Genomic DNA, 19,875 nt, shown 5'->3' on the forward strand with positions numbered 1-19,875 from the left:
AAACCAGGGAATTATTTTTGCCCAGGAAAAGTTTACTGAGTGAGAAGTGAGGTCAAAGATATTCTAGACAGTCTTGGAAGAGGAGTCCACATTCTCTCTTGTCTCTGTTTTTTTGTGCTACTAGCCTCCCTATTCAAAGTCCCTGGGGAGTATGTCTATTTGGGTAATCAAAGAATATTGAAGAAAAGAAAAGGTATTTCTTGAGAGAGATTAATTTTAAGAGTAACAAGCATTAAATACTGCTGTGTATTTAAGACTTTTGGTATTTTCCCCAAACTCACAGATTGCCCCCCCAGGAATAGAGATATTAGACTACGCACCTTAACCTATGTCATCTCTAACCTATGTCATCTCTATCCAGTCCACAGAACTGGCAACTTTTTTCTTTTTTTTCTTTCTTTCTTTCTTTTTTTTTTTTTTTTTTGTCAACTGCAGCAACAACAACAACTTCTCCTTCTTCTCCTTCTCCTCCTTCTCCTCCTTCTTATTCTTTTTAAATATTTTATGCATGAGGGCCAATTCATAAAAAAGAACTATGTTTAAAATAATTGAGTAGTTCACCTGTGGATATACAAGATACCTGTTCAGAGTAGGGGATACTTTTAAAGCAAGAAGTTAAAGACTCTTCTTTACATAGACTGTCCTTGATAAAGAGAAGGAAATCTGAGTCTGAATACCTCCATTTATTTGAGACACTTGAAGATGTAGCTAGGCTTCGGTGTAAAGCAAGACTGCAGTGGTTAGAGGGACCCTGATATACATGTGTTGTCAATAAACATTGATATTGAAACTTTCCAGCAACACAGTGTGCCTAGAGAATAAGATGTTACAGTTTCAAAATTTGAGAGTAGAAACCTGCATGTAAGAAATGAGGAACTATGTGATAGGTCTAATTATATCTAAGGCAACAAATAGTCCTTTTGGTGGTTTTTTTTGGTGTGTTTAGGAAAGAAAACACTGGTTTTATGTATCTTTTAAACCACTACTTTGGAACTATTAAACTTTAAAAAATGTTCTTATTCCTTTTCCTTACTGTGTATATGTGTAAATATAATTGGTAAACATTTTATACTCCTTACAACTTATTTATTTATACTTATTTGTACTTATTTATGATATAGACATGGGTCAACTCTTAATCTCAAGAAATCAAAACAGTGTTTGGCAAATCTGAAATCTTTTACTGACATCTAGATACTAATCTAGCATGCCATAGGACTGATTTTGGAAACTGTTAAGAAGGTTAGGCTGGCTAGAATTCCAGAAAGTCAGGACAAATGACATTGCTATTTATGATGATGGTTCAGTGTGATCAATTTTTGTTGAAAATGAATCAGAAAGAAATATTGAATTTGAACATATACGGGGTACCTATGGTTATAGTGAAGATGGGGAGAACTTGAAAATCATGGCAGAAGAAATCTCAGTGACCACAGAATGGCCCTGTAACAAACCCAACAGAGTTTGAGATGAGATATGTGAGTATAACAAAGTATAGATAATAATTTCAGTGTCCTTGAATTTTGTATTTGTTTTGTCTGATTTTTCTTTCTCCAAATCTTTATTATAAATGTGCTATGGTTTGTACATCTAAAATGTGTTCAGAATCTGACTTCTTACCATCTCAGTCACTATTACCTTGGGCTTATCCACCATCATCTTTTGCCTACATTATTGCAACTGTCTCCTAAATTTTGTTGCATATTGGACTCACCTAAAGATTTGAAAAAATACTGATGCCAGCTCCCGCTGGCATTCCTTGGAATGTATTGCAACCTGGGCATCAAGGATTTTTTTAAGCTTCTGGTGTCTCTAATATGTACTCCCCGCAAATTATCAGAAAATCAGTAATCTTTCCCTGAAGTAATTTATTTTGACTATATTTCTGCTTGTAGCCATATTAATTTAATTTGGGACATTTCCATTTCTTAAAGTTGTAGAACTAAGGCCTTCTTGGTTGTGAGCAGTGAAAGCTGACTGGCTGGTTTAAGCAGAAGTGAAGTTTACTCTGTCATCAGAAAGAATTCTGTCTTGTTTCTGCTTTTCTTTGCCATTAGCCTCCATATTCAAAATCCCTGGTAGGTGTGTCTGTTTGGATTAGAAGAAGCTGCCAGGCCATGTGGGAAAGCCAGATATCTGGCATTTTCAATTTTTAATAGTGGGAGATAAGTTCCACTTGCGTACTCATCTTGCTAAACTCATGAAGTTGGGAAATCTCTAGACACAGGCAAGGGCTTCACATGCTTGGAAGCCAACAAAATGACGAAGGTCTGCTATACATAGGATAACCTACAATGTGTTATTTATTTTAATCCACTGGTACTCAAGCTAAGAACCCACAGGACACTGCTGTTATTCCATTAATATTTTTAAACCTTTAGAACCTGCTACCACTTGTCCCTTAGTAAGCAATAAGAGATAACAAAATAAATGAACAAGTAGCAAGCAAATTAATAGGACAACTTAGATATATAGCTTATGAATATTGATATATTATTTTTGGAGACCAGTATAAGTATAAAATAGGCATGGTTCTTGCTAGTAAAAATGTTCTGAGTTTCTATGATGGAAGTTATATATCAGTGTTATATGTCAGCACTGTCCAATAGAAATAAACTGTGGACCACAGATGTAATCCATATGTGTAATTTTAAATTGCATTAAAAAAGTAAAAAGAAACAGGGGCATTTAATTTTAATAATATATAATTTAACCCAATATGTTCAAAATATTATTTCAACATTTAATCAGTGCAAATATTTAAGGGATAGTTTGCATTTCTTTTCCATATTAAGTCTTCAAAATCTGTGTATTTTATACTTAGAATACAGCTGAGTTCAGACTAACCTCACATAAAGTGCTTAATGGCTACTGTACTGGACAGCACAATTCTGTGGCATTTTGTAAAATGCTATATAACTTCCAAATACTGCCCACTAAACATACTTCTCATGAAGCGTTTTAGGTACCTTATAAAAATCTAATGGTTGTTTTAAAAATGTAAACTAAAAGTAATAATAAAGTTCTTGGTTATTCAGTGTCTTTGAATCCAAAAAGGTTTTACTGGATTTTGCGGTGTTTGGCTTTTTTTTTTTTCTTTTTTTAATGGTCGGAGGAGGTATGAAATGGGGAAGAGAAACCTAATTTTTTTATTAGGCTTTGTTTCTGCTTATTATTTTTATATTTTATGAACACTTCAATTCATGAGGGATTAGATGTGCCTTAGGCAGAGGAGGGTGATGTGCTGTAGTGCCGAGCTTGCGTGTGAACAATCAAATGAATCATATTTTACGACCTATAATGTATATGGCACTACTAGGCTTTAGTATTTGAAGTTTTGTAAATAAAAGTAACAGTGATCATATATATTTCTTTCCCTAGCTAATCCATGTTGATAGTAAGTTGTATGTTCTAATTATTTTTATTCTTACAGGCTGCTGAATCAGGAATAATAAAAGTTAAAACAATAGCTGCACGAAACACCGAAATTTTGGCAGGTAATTTTTTGCATTAAAAATTCAACAATTAATGAAAATTTCACTAATAGTAAAAGTGCACACTTTAAAACAACAAAAAACAGCCATCAGTTTTCTGTAGCCTCTTCTCTGTGCCCTAGCATGCTATTTATGATAAAGAATATGTAAAAGTCCCTAACTTATGAACTAATTGGGTTTGCCAAGGATGAATGTTATAAAATTCTCTGAAATTAGAAAGCTTTAAACTACTAACTCCTTACAGGCAAGGATTTGCATTCTCCTCCACCTCTTCTCAGTCACCTAAAACACACCTTACCCATAAAAGGCATTCAATTAATATTTGTTGTATTGAATTGAATAAAAGGTTGGTTCTCAGTCCACCTTCCAAGATCTATTTTATCTTTAGTATAATATAAACAGGTGATAGCGTAGTATTATAAATTTAGTAGTACTATATGAGTTTTGAATCGTAGGACTAAGACAGTATGGTCATGAAGAAAGAGTGGGAGTAGGGTGGAAGAAAGAAGAAAATGTTTTCTTACATTCTCGTGATTGAACCTGGTTTTCAAGGAGGAATTTTAAGAGTTGTCTTTGGCACTCTTTTGATAGTCTACTCGTTACTTTTTTTTGGTGCCTTCTTGTTCTTGCCTCTGTAATGAACATGGAAAAGAAGGAAACTGGATTTTCTGAGAATCTGTTACATGTGAGACATTCGTGCCACTTTGTCTTATAAAAGACAACCTTGTGGGGAAATGTTTTTATGTTACAGTAGAGCAAATCGAGATGCAAAGAGATTAAGTTACTTGACTAAGGTCATATGATAAATGGTGGAACTAGACTGAGGTCCCTGGCTGTTGAGAATCCAGGGCATGTTCTTCCTGCTACAGTATGCTGCCGTGATAATGTGAGGTTTCCACACTAGCCCCTCCCTCCCAGGTGTTTATACTTAATCATTGCTTACTTCACTGATTCTTTGTTCTGCATTTCCAGCTCCAGCGGTGCTATTAGTCTCAGCTGGTTACAGGAGAAAAATAGTCCTATTAAGTTAATTTACCCAAAATCCAAATAGTGACGAATCTCTCTAACTCTCATAAATCTCTTTACATTTTTAAAAAAGGATACCAGAAAAGCTCTGGTTGGTGGAATTTCAAAGACTATTACAAAATGAAATGAAGACTTTTGGGGGGCAGTTTAAGGGTGGAAGGCGGATTTCACTTAGGCTTGCAGCTTTGCTGGACATGTGCCCATAGGGTGAGCTCTCCTGTGTTGCATCTGTTTCTCACAGCTTCTTCTCTGATTTTGAACATTGTGTCAAAACACCATATAGTTTCATAACATTATTCACAGCATTGAATAATGCTCTGTGTGCATTTTGAGAAGGGGTATAGTGAAAGTGGTGGGTAAAGGCAAAGGTAGGTGTGGTTGGATTGGGAGGGTGGGCTAGTGGGTTTGGGAGATGCATGTTGGGTGGATTTAGCAACTGTGAGGACATTAATGTTTAAAGATAAATTATGATCTGGATATTTTTAAGTTGGCCAGGCGTATTAGAATATCCTTACAGATAATAACTTTTGCTACCATAATTGCTAATATCATGGTTAGTCCTTAATCATTTCTCCAACAGTGAAAGTTTTCATTGGTTCTGTAGTTGATGGAAAATTTTGAAAAGAGACTGATTTCTTCAGAGGATTGCTGTCTGGTGCAGAGTTCTATACTAAAGTAAGGTGTCTAATTGGTTAATCTTAAGGAGGAGTAAGAAAAATTTTGTCTCAGTATGCGTTTAATATATGGGGGCTATTAATTGCATTTTAATTCAATTAGCTGTATTCAAATCAAACTAAAACAAATCTTTATGTGCATACAATTAACAGTTCATGCTTTAATGTCCATAGTTTCCAGGGCCATGTACTTGAGGACTGTATTAGCATTTACACTATTTCCTAGCATTTTTTACCAAGTATAACAACTGATACTTTAAAATGTATACATTTTTAGACCACTAGCATCTTGAAAATCAAGGGCTCTTAAGAACAAGGAAAGAGTTTAGTCAATATATAGTTTCTAAACTGCTTAATTATAGTTAACACTAAAAACAGTTTTTAGTTGACTTTTTAAAAAATTTCATTTCCTGAGAAGTGTTTACTTCTCTGGTGGTAGGGACTGTAAATTACTACTTTTGTGCTCTCATGGATGTTAAAGATATCAAACAATGGAGGAATCTCAAATGAAATGGGATATTGAATTCTCAGATATCTCTACATATTCCAAAAATACAAAGGGTTGCTATAAAAATCAGAATCCTTAATTAGGATCAACTAGTCTGATCGGTGATACTTAGCACAGATTTCTAGCCAATTTTAGTTTTCTGAGATTTATTTTCCAAGGGAAGGTTATTTACATTGCAGAATAAATCTTTGCTTTACATCTCCCCTTCTCTTAAGCATCCTCCTTTAATGTTTATTTTTCTTTGTTTTCACTGCTGTCATGAATGCTGACATAAGTGGGAATGCTATGCCAGGTAATGTCAGCATTGATTCAAATATACAGATCATTATCTCCACATTTCCTTTTCCTTTCAAGATAAAACTCTGCAAATGAGAGATAGCAACATCCAGTTCTTCACTTACGAGGCCAAATGCCTTAACCTGACACTTGACTACCATATATTACAAATGTTTTTATTAAGCCAGCTTATGGTATACTTGAAATTGACTGAGAAGGCTTGTGTTTTACAAAAATTACATAAACAGAGAATCTGTTTTTGAATATTTGAAACAAGGAAACCAACGAGGTTGTGATATCTTAAAATTGTGTTTAACCCATATTCAGAACCGTAGTGGTTACATCTACCTATGGCTGCTTTCAGCCACAGTCAGTATACAAATAGAATTTTTATGTAGATGATCACTGTGTATGATTTGTGTTCTTTTCTCACACAGTTTCCCTCATCTTTTTCATATCTCCATGGTCTTGTTACTAAAACATCTTTAAGTAGCAATGAACAATATACTTTGGAATTTTTTTCTGATGTTAAAAGGTAATTTATCTGCTGATTTTATTTAGTATTTTCTATTTTAGCAATACATATGCTTGTGATATTTTACAAATATCTAGAGAATATATCATAATATATTCTTAATAAGGAAAGAATTATGTAAGAATCACTGGAAGGAATACAAAGATGAGTGGTGTAACTCACCTATAGTCTATATGGAAATAGAAGAAATATACTTGAAAAGTGTGTTTGTGCCTGCCTTTCATTCCATTTGCCTTTTGAAGTCCTTTGCCAGAAATTTTTTCTTCTAGAGGACATACTTCCTGAGGTCAGGATCAATATCTTATTCTCCTTATATTGCTAGAAGTTAGCACATTACATAGGAAATAGTAAGCCCTCATTTAGCGCAGGCCAATAGTGAGTGAGTCATTCCAAAATGCGAGTAAGTCTGTCAGTGCAACCTCTAGTGTGTTTTTCTACTTTTCAGTCTTTGCCATAATTTTACATGTTATGATGATTCAAGTAGATGAATTTTGCCATACTTCATTCATATCAGCCAGATAACAGAAGAATGAAGGAGACAGACTTTAAATGGAGAATTTTCATAGTGTGGTGGTAAATGCCAAGATGGAAGTATAGACAGGCTTATTTATTATGAGAACATAGAGAAGGCAGGCACCCAACCCAGTCTGGGAATCTTAAGCTGAGTCTCAAAGCTTAAAAAGGAGTTAGCCCAACAAATAAGGTATAGAAGTGGAAAGTAAAGCAGATTACTTAAATATATGAGGTATAAAACAGTGTGGTCTATGTGGATACACTATTCAGGTATTGCCATTGTGTGACTTTCTGAGCTGCTGGATGGAAGGAGTTTGAATCAAGGAAGTGACACATTCATTTTAACGTTTTTATGTAAACTCACCCAGCAGTGTGCAAGGTGTATTTCAATGTACCATCAGTAAAGTAGAGGTCTGTTGGTAGGTGGTGTCTATAATCCAGGCTAGAAGACCGAGGGGGCTGTAACTAATGCCCTGTGTGCAAGTTAACCTAGTGGGTGAGAGAGATTACATAGTTTCTCTATGGTATAATGTGTTCTTATTTATTCTTTTTTCCTTGGATTTTTTTTAAACTTTTAAAAACTTTAATTTGTATTCTGCCTTTTATTATATCATAAATACTTTTTTTGATGGTATCTTTTGTATTTTTTTAGTTGCTTCATAATATTTTTTAGCCAGTGATTGTAGCTTATTAACCATTGCTTTATGTGAGGCATGTTTCAGTATTTAGAATTATTTTTTAAGATAAATTTCTAGCAATTAAATTATTAAATCACAGGGTATGAACAGGTTCTTGGAATTTGTTACCACAGTGCTTTCTGATAAAAGTTTATGCCTTTAGCAGTAATAGGTGAGTGTATTTTTATAACATCCTTGCCTGATTATTGTTTTAAAAAATGTTTTTGGGAATTGAACAGGTAAATGATTTCTTATTTTAATTGATACTTTTTAATATTGAACATTTTCCTTTGAGGTTATTAAATTTCCTTTTTTCCATTTTACATTTATTTCTTTCAGTTTTTGTGTTTTTCTTATATTATTTGAACTATTTTATAGCAAAGGTATTAACTTCCCATCATGTTTATATTTCCTGTAGGTCATTTACCTTTTAATTTTTAATTGAGATGTTTTTCATTTTTACATAACATAATTTTTCTGATTTGTTGCTCTCCACTTAGGAAGTCCTTCTCCTTCCACATAGTGATAGTCATTTTTATTTTCTTTTAGTTTTTTTGTTTGATTTTTTCTTAATAATATATGGAGTGATGTGAGGACCTAGATTCTTTTTTCATTTGTAAAGTTACTAACCAATTGTAATAGCTAGCATCATTTTTTAAATAATCCTTCCTTTTCATATAATGTGCTTTTAATGTGAAACTGCCCATACTTTTATTTGTCCTTCGATTCTTGACTCATTTAAAGTATTTTCAGACTATTTGAACCATTAAATTTTTTTAAATTTTGTTAGAAATATCAGTCTTTCCCATAACTAAATTTTAAGGGATTTTGAACGTAGCAATCATATCTACATCATATTTTATTTCTTTCACAAGAATTATAATTTGTTATTTAATGACCATTAAAATTTATCATGATGAAACTTTTATTAACCCCCATTAATGTGATTCATAGTGGGGTATCCTAGTTTAATTCTTTCTTTCCAGGATAAAAACTACAATTATGCAGTGAAACTGCTCAGAGCAAGGAAACCCCTAGGATATGGGGACCTGCTGGACCTCTTTCAGGTGTGTGAAAGTGTATCATTTGATCTCACAGTTATAAAATTTGGAAATAAAATACATTTATCCAACAGTGTTATTCTATTAAAGGAGTCATATTTATTAAGGGACTTAGGTTAAAAAAAATAAATTTTTCTTCCTTACCCCCTAAAAAGCCTGTCTTTATATTTTGAAGGAATTTGAAATAGAGAGTTTTGATTAAAAAGAGTTGAGCCTTTTCTTCTTAATTTCCTGGAATGAGTTTAAAAAATAGTTAAAGCAAGATGTCTTTATATCATTATATAGCTTTTTCCTCATGATTTCTAAAGTCTCAGCCCATAGGAAGGTTTTTATAGAAAGCTGTATTTAAAATAACATGTCATTAAAATTATTGTATATAAAGAGCATCTATCTCTCAATTAGAAGAGCAGGCTAATTTCTGTTTCCTAAGACTACTATCACTTTTACAAGAAGAAAAAAAAAACTAACTTTTTTTTGTTGTGATTTCTGTCTTACTGCATTGTGATCTGGATATGGTAGATACGTTTTTTTCACACTGTGTTTCAAAAGACAAAACAGATCAATACGTTGTATTTTTTTTGTTATTGATTTATTCTGATAACATTGAAACATCCTTTTTTATTATTTTATTCTCATATAAACTGGGAGAAAGAATGGGAAGGAGGCAAGAGATGGATGTTGGATTCCTTTGTTACATTAAAATAAAATTCATAAAAATTATTATTATTTTTTTTTTCAACATTTATTTATTTTTGGGACAGAGAGGGACAGAGCATGAACGGGGGAGGGGCAGAGAGAGAGAGTGAGACACAGAATCGGAAACAGGCTCCAGGCTCCGAGCCATCAGCCCAGAGCCCGACGCGGGGCTCGAACTCACGGACCGCGAGATCGTGACCTGGCTGAAGTCGGACGCTTAACCGACTGCGCCACCCAGGCGCCCCCATAAAAATTATTTTTAATACTATTTTAATTTATCCTAACTTGAGACACCTGGGTAACTGTGACTGCCCCATATACAACATTTTGCTGAAACTCACTTTATGTTATTCTTTCTAAGAGGCACTGTTTTTCCACATTTTAATATTGCCCAAATTGATATGCATCTTACAGTTGATGGCATCTTACAATCATTGTGGGCCAGGTAGTATGTAGCTGTCATTTACGGTGCAAATGTGAACTTGTTTATAGGTTCATATTACTTTTAATGTCATTTGAGTTATGTGCATTGTTGATAACTTGTAAGTTTAATTACTATTTAAACTGTCACCCTAGTTGTTGTACAGAAATTTTCTGTTGACATCTTAATGGTAAGGTCACAAAAGCACCAGCATCAAAATGTGCAGAATGGGTGACACTGGCTTAGAAGATGATCTCAGAGACAATAGGGAAGTACTCTTTCAAGAAGTGAGGCATCCCAAACAATCTGATTATAAAATGGGCAGAAGATCTATATAGACATTTTTCCAAAGAAGACCTACAGATGACCAACAAGTATATGCAAAGACACTCAACATCATTAATCATCAGGGAAATGTACGTCAAAACCACAGTGAGATATCACCTTACACCTGTCAGAGTGACTGTTATCAGAGACGAGGGAATACAATGGCCTTGATAGATGACATTGTGAGGAACAATTCTAAGTGATGAGAAAGCATTGTATCAGTTTAATTGACAGAATTAATATTGGCACTGATTTTTCTGTGTGACAGTTGAATGTGTCTTGAAGTCACTTTCATCAGAGACTCTATGAAAGTACATTTTTTTTTCCTTCTATGAGGACAGTTTCTTTTCCTTCATTTACCTGAAGACTTCAGGCAGACAGCATGAAAGTGCAGATCATTGGTTCCTCTGAGATCCTTGTAACTGAACTTTGATTTGCTTTAAGTGCTGTTTACCTTAAAGAGTGGCAGCATAATGTTGTGGGAAGAATAGTGAACCAGGAGTTAGAAGACCTGTTTTCAAAATGCGGCTTTACCATTTACTATGCACTTGAGCCAAATCATGCTCTAAAAACTCTCTATGATTATTATGATACTCAGATGAGAAACATGTTAACATCATAAAAATGATAAATGCAACTTGTTACTGTTGAAAACTTTTATTTGCTGAATGGCATTTAATAACTAGGCATGTTCAGCAGAGTTGGGGTAGCCTCACGCTTCAGCAATTCCAGCAGGATTGAATATGGTAGGATATTTACTGCTTCAGAATAGTATTTTTTGAGCTTTATTGTCCTCTGTTAATCATTCATAGAAATGTTTTGAGACATTGTTACGGTACCTTGTGTCTTGATTTGAATCAAAACGTTTATGCCTAGGAAATCAAGGAAATAAGGCAAGGGGAGCCCTTTTGGAAACACTGTTCTTTGCCAGTCATATTTGCCATCTCTTAGCTGTCTTAAGTCAGTAATTTATGCTGGCATACCGAAGGACTTTGCAGAGTATGCTGTAGGAAATTGTGGTCTTTATTTAGCATACTATAATGGGAGCTTTGGGAGAAAAAGGTGGGGATTTAAATGATGAAATTAATGTTAACACTGCTTTTACGTTTTTAATGTGATCGTGGATGACTTTCTAACAATTTCTTTTGAAAAACATGTTAAAACTCAGATTTGTATGTCTTCATTACAATTCTTAACCTCAAAAAATAATTGATGGGTGTCGTACCTTTGAGAACCATATACCAAACACATAAGTTTAATGTTCTCTTTCCTTAGAATCCCATGTTGTCTTTTTAAATTCTCTGAGGGTGGCAGACCTGTCTCATTCATCTCTGTATAGCCATTAAGTGTGTATTGACTTAATTTCACTTTGTAAATTTAATTTTTGGTTTTGTGCATTTTCTAACTTCTTAGATTTTTGTTACCACTTTAAAACTTCTGAAAGAATTGGCTTGGTAGAAGGGGTTAAATTAAGATTTGGCATTATAGCATGTGCATCCAATTAATTTAAAGTGATGCTTTAGTAACAAGAGGAGTAATGTTACTGTTTTTAATGAGTTTGTTTCTTGAAGAAGAAATTAGGGCTCTATAAATTCAAAGCATGTAATAAGATTGTGTGGAGATTCTGAACATTCAGAAGGGTAATGAGGATGATGTATATACTATTTTTAATTACTTTTTCTGCTCTAGAATATTTTTATTCATATTTCTCCCTCTGCACTGTTGAAGAAATAGAGGGCTTCTCTGAGGCAGGATAGAACTTCTGAGAAGTTGTCCTTAAAAAGTTTGCAGCAGGAGATGAAGGAAAATCAAAAAACAGTGCTAGGAGAAGGCCATGGGAAAGCTGAGGCTAAGGGGTAGTTAAGATACAGAGTCTGTAATATCTGTCTGAAGTATTTTAACTCTTATTATTTGATTTCTGTTTTGGCATTTATTTTACATAAAGTGGTTTTTATTAAGATTGTTATTACTGGTTGTAAATACATAAAAGTATTTCTACTTATGAATTAGATTTAATAATTTATTTTATATGTGTTCTAACTAAAGCTTTGAAAGAGAACAGCTCAGAGGTTGTTCAGCCGTTCCTAATGGGTTGTGGAACCAAGGAGCCGAAGATTACTCAGCTGTGTTTGGCCGCCATTCAGAGACTCATGTCCCATGAAGTCGTGTCTGAGGTAATGTGAAGATCTTAATTTAAACTGTGTACTTAAGAATCAAATCGGGAGTTTTCATTAGGGGAAAATGAAGTATACCTGATAATTTAATGTAAAACAATTTATGTGCTTGAAGGACATGGCTTAATTTTAAAAGATCACCAGATTTTCTCACTATTAAGCACTCATGAATAATGAATAAAGATGAAGTGCATTTTGTCATGTCATGACTAAGAAGACACCATTGAGTACTATAGATCAGTATCACTGAAGAGAATATATGTATTTATTTATTTATTTATTTTTTCAATATATGAAATTTATTGTCAAATTGGTTTCCATACAACACCCAGTGCTCATCCCAAAAGGTGCCCTCCTCAATACCCATCACCCACCCTCCCCTCCCTCCCACCCCCCATCAACCCTCAGTTTGTTCTCAGTTTTTAAGAGTCTCTTATGCTTTGGCTCTCTCCCACTCTAACCTCTTTTTTTTTTTTTTCCTTCCCCTCCTCCATGGGTTTCTGTTAAGTTTCTCAGGATCCACATAAGAGAATATATTTATTTTTAAAAAGGAAAAATGATGACTTTGCTATATTATCTGAAGTGATAATTTGTTGTTCATTAATTTCAGTGGTTTCTAATTACCTTATGATAGTACAACACTGAAAAACATTTCAGCGGTCTATCTGCATCCTGCTTTCGAGTGCAATGGTCTTTAACTTTGTGGTACTCCATACGGTACTTTAATAGAAGCGATACATTCTTTTGCCTTTAATACAGCATTCTAAATGATGTCCAATTTAATTGAGTTTATAAATGTTTTGTTAATTTGAGTTGCATTTTGTTTTTTTATGACATTGTAAAGGGAATAATATATGAAACAGTAGTAGTCAGTCTCAATTAACTTGCATGACTATATTTATAAATGTCCACATGAAATATACCCATATTGTAGAAATGAGCTTTGATTTTTTTGACTAGACATCTCAGAACTGCATGCTGCTGTTTGCATATATTCAAATGGTACATTTTAAAGAAATTTATTTTTTGAGAAAAAATTAGTTTAAATCTCCGATTAGTTGAAAGATGTGTTTTGACCTATAGATCCAGAAACATAGGTTTTGTTATTATGACCAAGAACTTCTCTCCAAGTGAGGTAATATTTGTACATCTTTTCTTATTTAGGGACCTAAAACCTTATATTTTATTTGCTGACAGTAATTCAAATAATTATTTTACAGACTGCAGCTGGAAATATAATTAATATGCTTTGGCAGCTAATGGAAAACAGTCTTGAAGAACTTAAGCTACTTCAAACAGTTCTTGTTCTTTTAACAACCAATACGGTAGTTCATGATGAGGCACTTTCTAAGGTAGGAAACCTGTGGTCAAAGTTCATAATTGCTTTGGAGACAGTATTTGAATAAGCTCCCTGAAAGAGGAAAGCCTAGTACCGTTTGTACTGAAAGCAACTTCCCTGTAGTTCTTGTGATAATGTACATTGCATGTTAAAAAAACCACTAGTGCTTTATTTTCCTCAGGTTAGAGTTAAAATCAGGTTAAGGTGATTGAACAGAGTCCTTTGGGAATAGCTGACAGGCTTAGTCATGAATAGGAAAAGAGAAAAGTAGCAGAAAAATATAGAAGAATAGGAAACTGAGAGAAAAAAATGTGTTTGGGGTTATCAGTATTCTCCCGAATTGCTTTGAGTTTTCCCTGTAAGAACTCTTCCTTCTCACCTTTTAAAAATAATTTCACTTGTAGGAGTGCTTAGGTGGCTCAGTCGGTTGAGCATCTGACTTCAGCTTAGGTCATGATCTCATGGCTCATGAGCTCCAGCCCTGCATCGGGCTTGCTGCTGTCAGCACCGATCCCGTTTTGGATCCTCTGTCTGCCCCCCTCTCTGCCTCTCTCTCTCTCAAAAATAAACATTAAAAAATGTCTAAAATTGTAAAATTTTGTAAGGTGTGTAAAATCACTTTGGGAAACTAGCATTTTCTTTAAAAGTTTAACCTTATATTTACCGTATGATCTAGCCTTTTTACTTCTAGTTACTTATCCAAGGTAAATGAAAACACGTCTCTACGGAGACTTGTATTTGATGTTCACAGCAGCTTTATTCACAGTGGCTAAAAAGTGCAAACATCTCAAATGTCTATCAGCAGATGAATGGATAAACACAATATTGGTATACCTATACTGTGAAATACTACTCAGGTATAAAAAAGTACAAACTACTGATACAGAGAACAACATGGATGAATTTTACAAACATTACAAGTAAAAGAAACCACATACAAAAAACAGTGCATACTGAATGATGACTGTGTTTGTAGAAAATGCCAGCTTACTGTAATGAAAAAGGCAACCAGGAGGTTGACTGGGGCCAAGCGCAGAGGAGTATGTGGAGGGCAAAGGAGCATCAGCAGAGTTTTAGGGTGATGGAACTGTCTTGTGTCTTGATTGTGGCAGTAGTTTCATGGGGGAATATAACTAAAAGAACTCATCATATTAAATACTTTAAAGGATTAGAATTTATTGTATATAAATTATAACTTAACCTGAAGTTGATTTTTAAAAATAAAGAATGACTTCTTTTAAAAAATTATCATTTTATTCATTTATGTGTTTAGCCTATTTATATTTCTCCAAGTGACTTAGTGATGTAACAAATTTTGAGTACTTGTTCTTTGCAAAACAAGTCATTCTGGGGAAATAAAAGCATAACACATTTTTATACATATATTGAAAGAACCAAGTTGTGGGGTGCCAGGGTGGCTCAGTCTTAGGTTAAGTGGCCAACTCTTGATTTTGGCCCAGGTCATGATCTCATAGTTTCATGAGTTTGAGCCCTGTGTCAGGCTCTGTGCTGACAGCATGGAGCCTGGTTGGGATTCTTTCTCTCCCTCCCTCTCTGACCCTTCCCTGCTCTTTCTCTCTCTCTCAAAATAAATAAATAAACTTAAAAAAAAAAAAGAACCAAGTTGTGAAATGTGTGTTTCACATTATCTAACCAAATCTTATGTGGCTGTATATTTACACAGTTTGAATTATTTCAGAATCCAAGGATTTTTGTGGCTTTATTGTATAAGAGAAGAGGGTGGGACATCTGGTATCTGTGATTGGAACGGCCAAACATAAATTATTTAGTTTTGGGTTATGTCTAATAAAACAAATAGTTATTATGTTCTTCAACCTTATTTCACACTAAATGAAAATTGTTCTTTTAGGCGATTGTTCTTTGTTTTCGACTACACTTCACAAAAGATAATATTACAAATAATACAGCTGCTGCTACAGTGCGACAAGTTGTTACTGTTGTTTTTGAGAGGATGGTTGCTGAAGACGAACGGCACCGAGGTAGAGTGATAAAAGTGGTTTCCTTTTCACAGTGGGTGGTTTTGCTTGCCTGATTCCTCTTTTTATTTTCCATCTTTGCCCTGTGAACTTAGGCATCCAAAAACTAGAATACTTTAAAAAACAGATTTATTTTAACAATATTATTACGTTGACAGTGGCAGTTTAGATAAATCCCTTACAGTGCTATCATCCCAAGAAGAGGCTCTTTATTTTCCATGTTTATTTCTAATTATGTATAATTTCACATTTTTTTATATCAGCTGTTGCATTGTATGTATTTTTAGCCAAACATTATGTTCTATGAATTTTTCATGTCATTCTTTTATTTTTGTAATTTAAATTTTAACGGTTGCACCGTATTTTGTAGCTGTTCTACAATTTAATGAACGAGTTTCCTGCTGGACAGTTATATTGTGTTCAGTATTTTAATACTGTTTTGAGTGTCTTCTTACATGTTTTTTCCATTTGATTTACTTCTTTAAGGTAAATTTTCAGGAGTGAATTTCCCTCATGTGAATTTTTGTCTGTGCCTTTTAACATGTGTTAATGAATATTTGTATAATGTAAAGATTAACCTTTTCATATGTTCATCAAGTATCTTTATTGTAACTTTAAACATCTTTTTCTTTGTGATTTTAAAAAACTGTCTAAAAACTTAGAAACATGTCAGTCAGCTAAAGATGCCCTGTTTCTGTTACAGTTTTTACAGTTTGATAACTTTTAGCTATAGAAATTCTGCTTTTTTCATTTATTTTCCTTATTGGATGAAAAGTAAATTTTTCCCCATGATTAGTTTAAAGGATCATACGGTACTACCATCATGAGCAACCTATCTGCTTTATTTACTCAAGAAACTAAAGATTAAACTGGTTTTCCCTTTTACATAGCTTCCCCTACCCCACTCTTAAAATGCAGTTTGTCATTTCATTTGAGGTTCTTTTGGTAATACTGATAAAAAAATGGCAGTCTTAGTAGGTGATGGTAATGCTTGCTGCCTACTCTAATTATTCCTTCACTTTTCCTGAAGTTCACCATTGATCAGCTTTTTCACGTTTGGTTTTAGGCATTCTTGATCTGTTGTTTATCGTAGTATTTCCACTTTGGTATATTGGTTTTTCTGAATGTTTCCCTGGGGAATTCTAGAATTTGAAATATTAAGGAGTAAATTTACAGGGTAAAATGGCAGTTCTCCAGTTTGGGTGTGTTATACATTCATAAACTGAGTATGATTCCTGGATTGGTGGTTTTAGCTTTGTGCCTCTAAAGACCAGTATCTTATTTAATACTTTCTAACAAGGTAGAAACACTTAGAACCTCGTTTTTTTTCAAGTTTTCATTAAGTCAACATTTATTCAAAGCAGGCTGTCATAATTAACAGAAAATGATATCTTATTAGTATTCAAAGAAGTGCTGAGTTGGGAAACACCTTTTTAGCTGACTCTTAGCTAGTCAATACGTATTAACTGACATAGTAATTATGGCAGATCAAGTGGTTAATTCTCTTTTATATGCTGAGATGGTATAGAAATTAACCATGTGGTAAACTTTTATATGTTTGATATTTAAAGGCACATGGAAAGATCATGTGAATTTCAAATTCATAAAATAAAGGGGTTCGGGAATGGGAGACTGGGAAAATCAAATGTATGGATAAAGATGCTAAGCTTAAAAATGTCATAAGATAGTAAAGAGTGATTATGATGGTATTTTGTATAAAAAGAGTTTTTTTTTCAAAGTTATGACCTTTATTCATCATATGTTTTTCATCTTTTTTTTTCCCCTTTGGTTGTTAAATTTTATTTATTTTTCCCACATAAGGCATAGGGAACTGGAATAATTCCCAAGACCCCGAGACAGTTTCTCTATTTAGTTTTTTTTGTTTGTTTGTTTGTTTTTTACATTTTTTTTGAATATATGAAATTTATTGTCAAATTGGTTTCCATACAACACCCAGTGCTCATCCCAAAAGGTGCCCTCCTCAATACCCATCACCCACCCTCCCCTCCCTCCCACCCCCCATCAACCCTCAGTTTGTTCTCAGTTTTTAAGAGTCTCTTATGCTTTGGCTCTCTCCCACTCTAACCTCTTTATTTTTTTTCCTTCCCTTCCCCCATGGGTTTCTGTTAAGTTTCTCAGGATCCACATGAGAGTGAAAACATAGGGTATCTGTCTTTCTCTGTATGGCTTATTTCACTTAGCATAACACTCTCCAGTTCCATCCATGTTGCTACAAAGGGCCAGATTTCATTCTTTCTCATTGCCACGTAGTACTCCATTGTGTATATAAACCACAATTTCTTTATCCATTCATCAGTTGATGGACATTTAGGCTCTTGCCACAATGTGGCTATTGTTGAGAGTGCTGCTATAAACATTGGGGTACAAGTGCCCCTCTGCATCAGTACTCCTGTATCCCTTGGGTAAATTCCTAGCAGTGCTATTGCTGGGTCATAGGGTAGGTCTATTTTTAATTTTTTGAGGAACCTCCACACTGTTTTCCAGAGTGGCTGCACCAATTTGCATTCCCACCAACAGTGCAAGAGGGTTCCCGTTTCTCCACATCCTCGCCAGCCTCTATAGTCTCCTGATTTGTTCATTTTGGCCACTCTGACTGGCGTGAGGTGATATCTGAGTGTGGTTTTGATTTGTATTTCCCTGATGAGGAGCGACGTTGAGCATCTTTTCATGTGCCTGTTGGCCATCCGGATGTCTTCTTTAGAGAAGTGTCTATTCATGTTTTCTGCCGATTTCTTCACTGGGTTATTTGTTTTTCGGGTGTGGAGTTTGGTGAGCTCTTTATAGATTTTGGATACTAGCCCTTTGTCTGATATGTCATTTGCAAATATCTTTTCCCATTCCGTTGGTTGCTTTTTAGTTTTGTTGGTTGTTTCCTTTGCTGTGCAGAAGCTTTTTATCTTCATAAAGTCCCAGTAGTTCATTTTTGCTTTTAATTCCCTTGCCTTTGGGGATGTGTCAAGTAAGAGATTGCTACGGCTGAGGTCAGAGAGGTCTTTTCCTGCTTTCTCCTCTAGGGTTTTGATGGTTTCCTGTCTCACATTCAGGTCCTTTATCCATTTTGAGTTTATTTTTGTGAATGGTGTGAGAAAGTGGTCTAGTTTCAATCTTCTGCATGTTGCTGTCCAGTTCTCCCAGCACCATTTGTTAAAGAGACTGTCTTTTTTCCATTGGATGTTCTTTCCTGCTTTGTCAGAGATGAGTTGGCCCTACGTTTGTGGGTCTAGTTCTGGGGTTTCTATTCTATTCCATTGGTCTGTGTGTCTGTTTTTGTGCCAATACCATGCTGTCTTGAGGATTACAGCTTCGTAGTAGAGGCTAAAGTCTGGGATTGTGATGCCTCCTGCTTTGGTCTTCTTCTTCAAAATTCCTTTGGCTATTCGGGGCCTTTTGTGGTTCCATATGAATTTTAGGATTGCTTGTTCTAGCTTCAAGAAGAATGCTGGTACAATTTTGATGGGGATTGCATCGAATGTGTAGATAGCTTTGGGTAGTTTTGACATTTTGACAATATTTATTCTTCCAATCCATGAGCATGGAATGTTTTTCCATTTCTTTGTATCTTCTTCAATTTCCTTCATAAGCTTTCTATAGTTTTCAGCATACAGATCTTTTATATCTTTGGTTAGATTTATCCCTAGGTATTTTATGTTTCTTGGTGCAATTGTGAATGGGATCAGTTTCTTTGTTTTTCTGTTGCTTCATTATTAGCATATAAGAATGCAACTGATTTCTGTACATTGATTTTGTATCCTGCAACTTTGCTGAATTCATGTATCAGTTCTAGCAGACTTTTGGTGGAGTCTGTCGGATTTTCCATGTATAATATCATGTCATCTGCAAAAAGTGAAAGCTTAACTTCATCTTTGCCAACTTTGATGCCTTTGATTTCCTTTTGTTGTCTGATTGCTGATGCTAGAACTTCCAACACTATGTTAAACAACAGCAGTGAGAGTGGACATCCCTGTCGTGTTCCTGATCTCAGGGAAAAAGCTCTCAGTTTTTCCCCGTTGAGGATGATGTTGGCTGTGGGCTTTTCATAAATGGCTTTTATGATCTTTAAGTATGTTCCTTCTATCCTGACTTTCTCGAGGGTTTTTTTTTTTTTTTTTAATTTTTTTTTTCAACGTTTATTTTTT

At 34.4% G+C, this 19,875-nt stretch overlaps 1 protein-coding gene across 4 annotated transcripts in view; it reads left to right on the plus strand.

The window, feature by feature from the left end:
- Positions 1-19,875, plus strand: part of MON2 (MON2 homolog, regulator of endosome-to-Golgi trafficking) — a 119,849-nt gene that overhangs the window by 11,762 nt on the left and 88,212 nt on the right. For 3 of the 4 annotated variants that reach the window (XM_047064803.1, XM_047064804.1, XM_047064805.1), the window contains exons 2-5: positions 3,434-3,497; positions 12,255-12,382; positions 13,603-13,734; positions 15,592-15,721. In XM_047064803.1, coding sequence (XP_046920759.1) covers positions 3,434-3,497; positions 12,255-12,382; positions 13,603-13,734; positions 15,592-15,721 — 454 coding nt within the window. Of the gene's footprint in view, positions 1-3,433; positions 3,498-8,689; positions 8,771-12,254; positions 12,383-13,602; positions 13,735-15,591; positions 15,722-19,875 lie in introns of those variants that run through there. The other variant, XM_047064806.1, reaches the window with a different exon arrangement.

This window comes from Lynx rufus, unplaced genomic scaffold (assembly GCF_022079265.1).
Source record: "Lynx rufus isolate CCGP_SWC_20201006 ecotype Redwood Valley unplaced genomic scaffold, mLynRuf1.p SCAF_7, whole genome shotgun sequence".
Taxonomy (NCBI): Eukaryota; Metazoa; Chordata; class Mammalia; order Carnivora; family Felidae; genus Lynx; species Lynx rufus.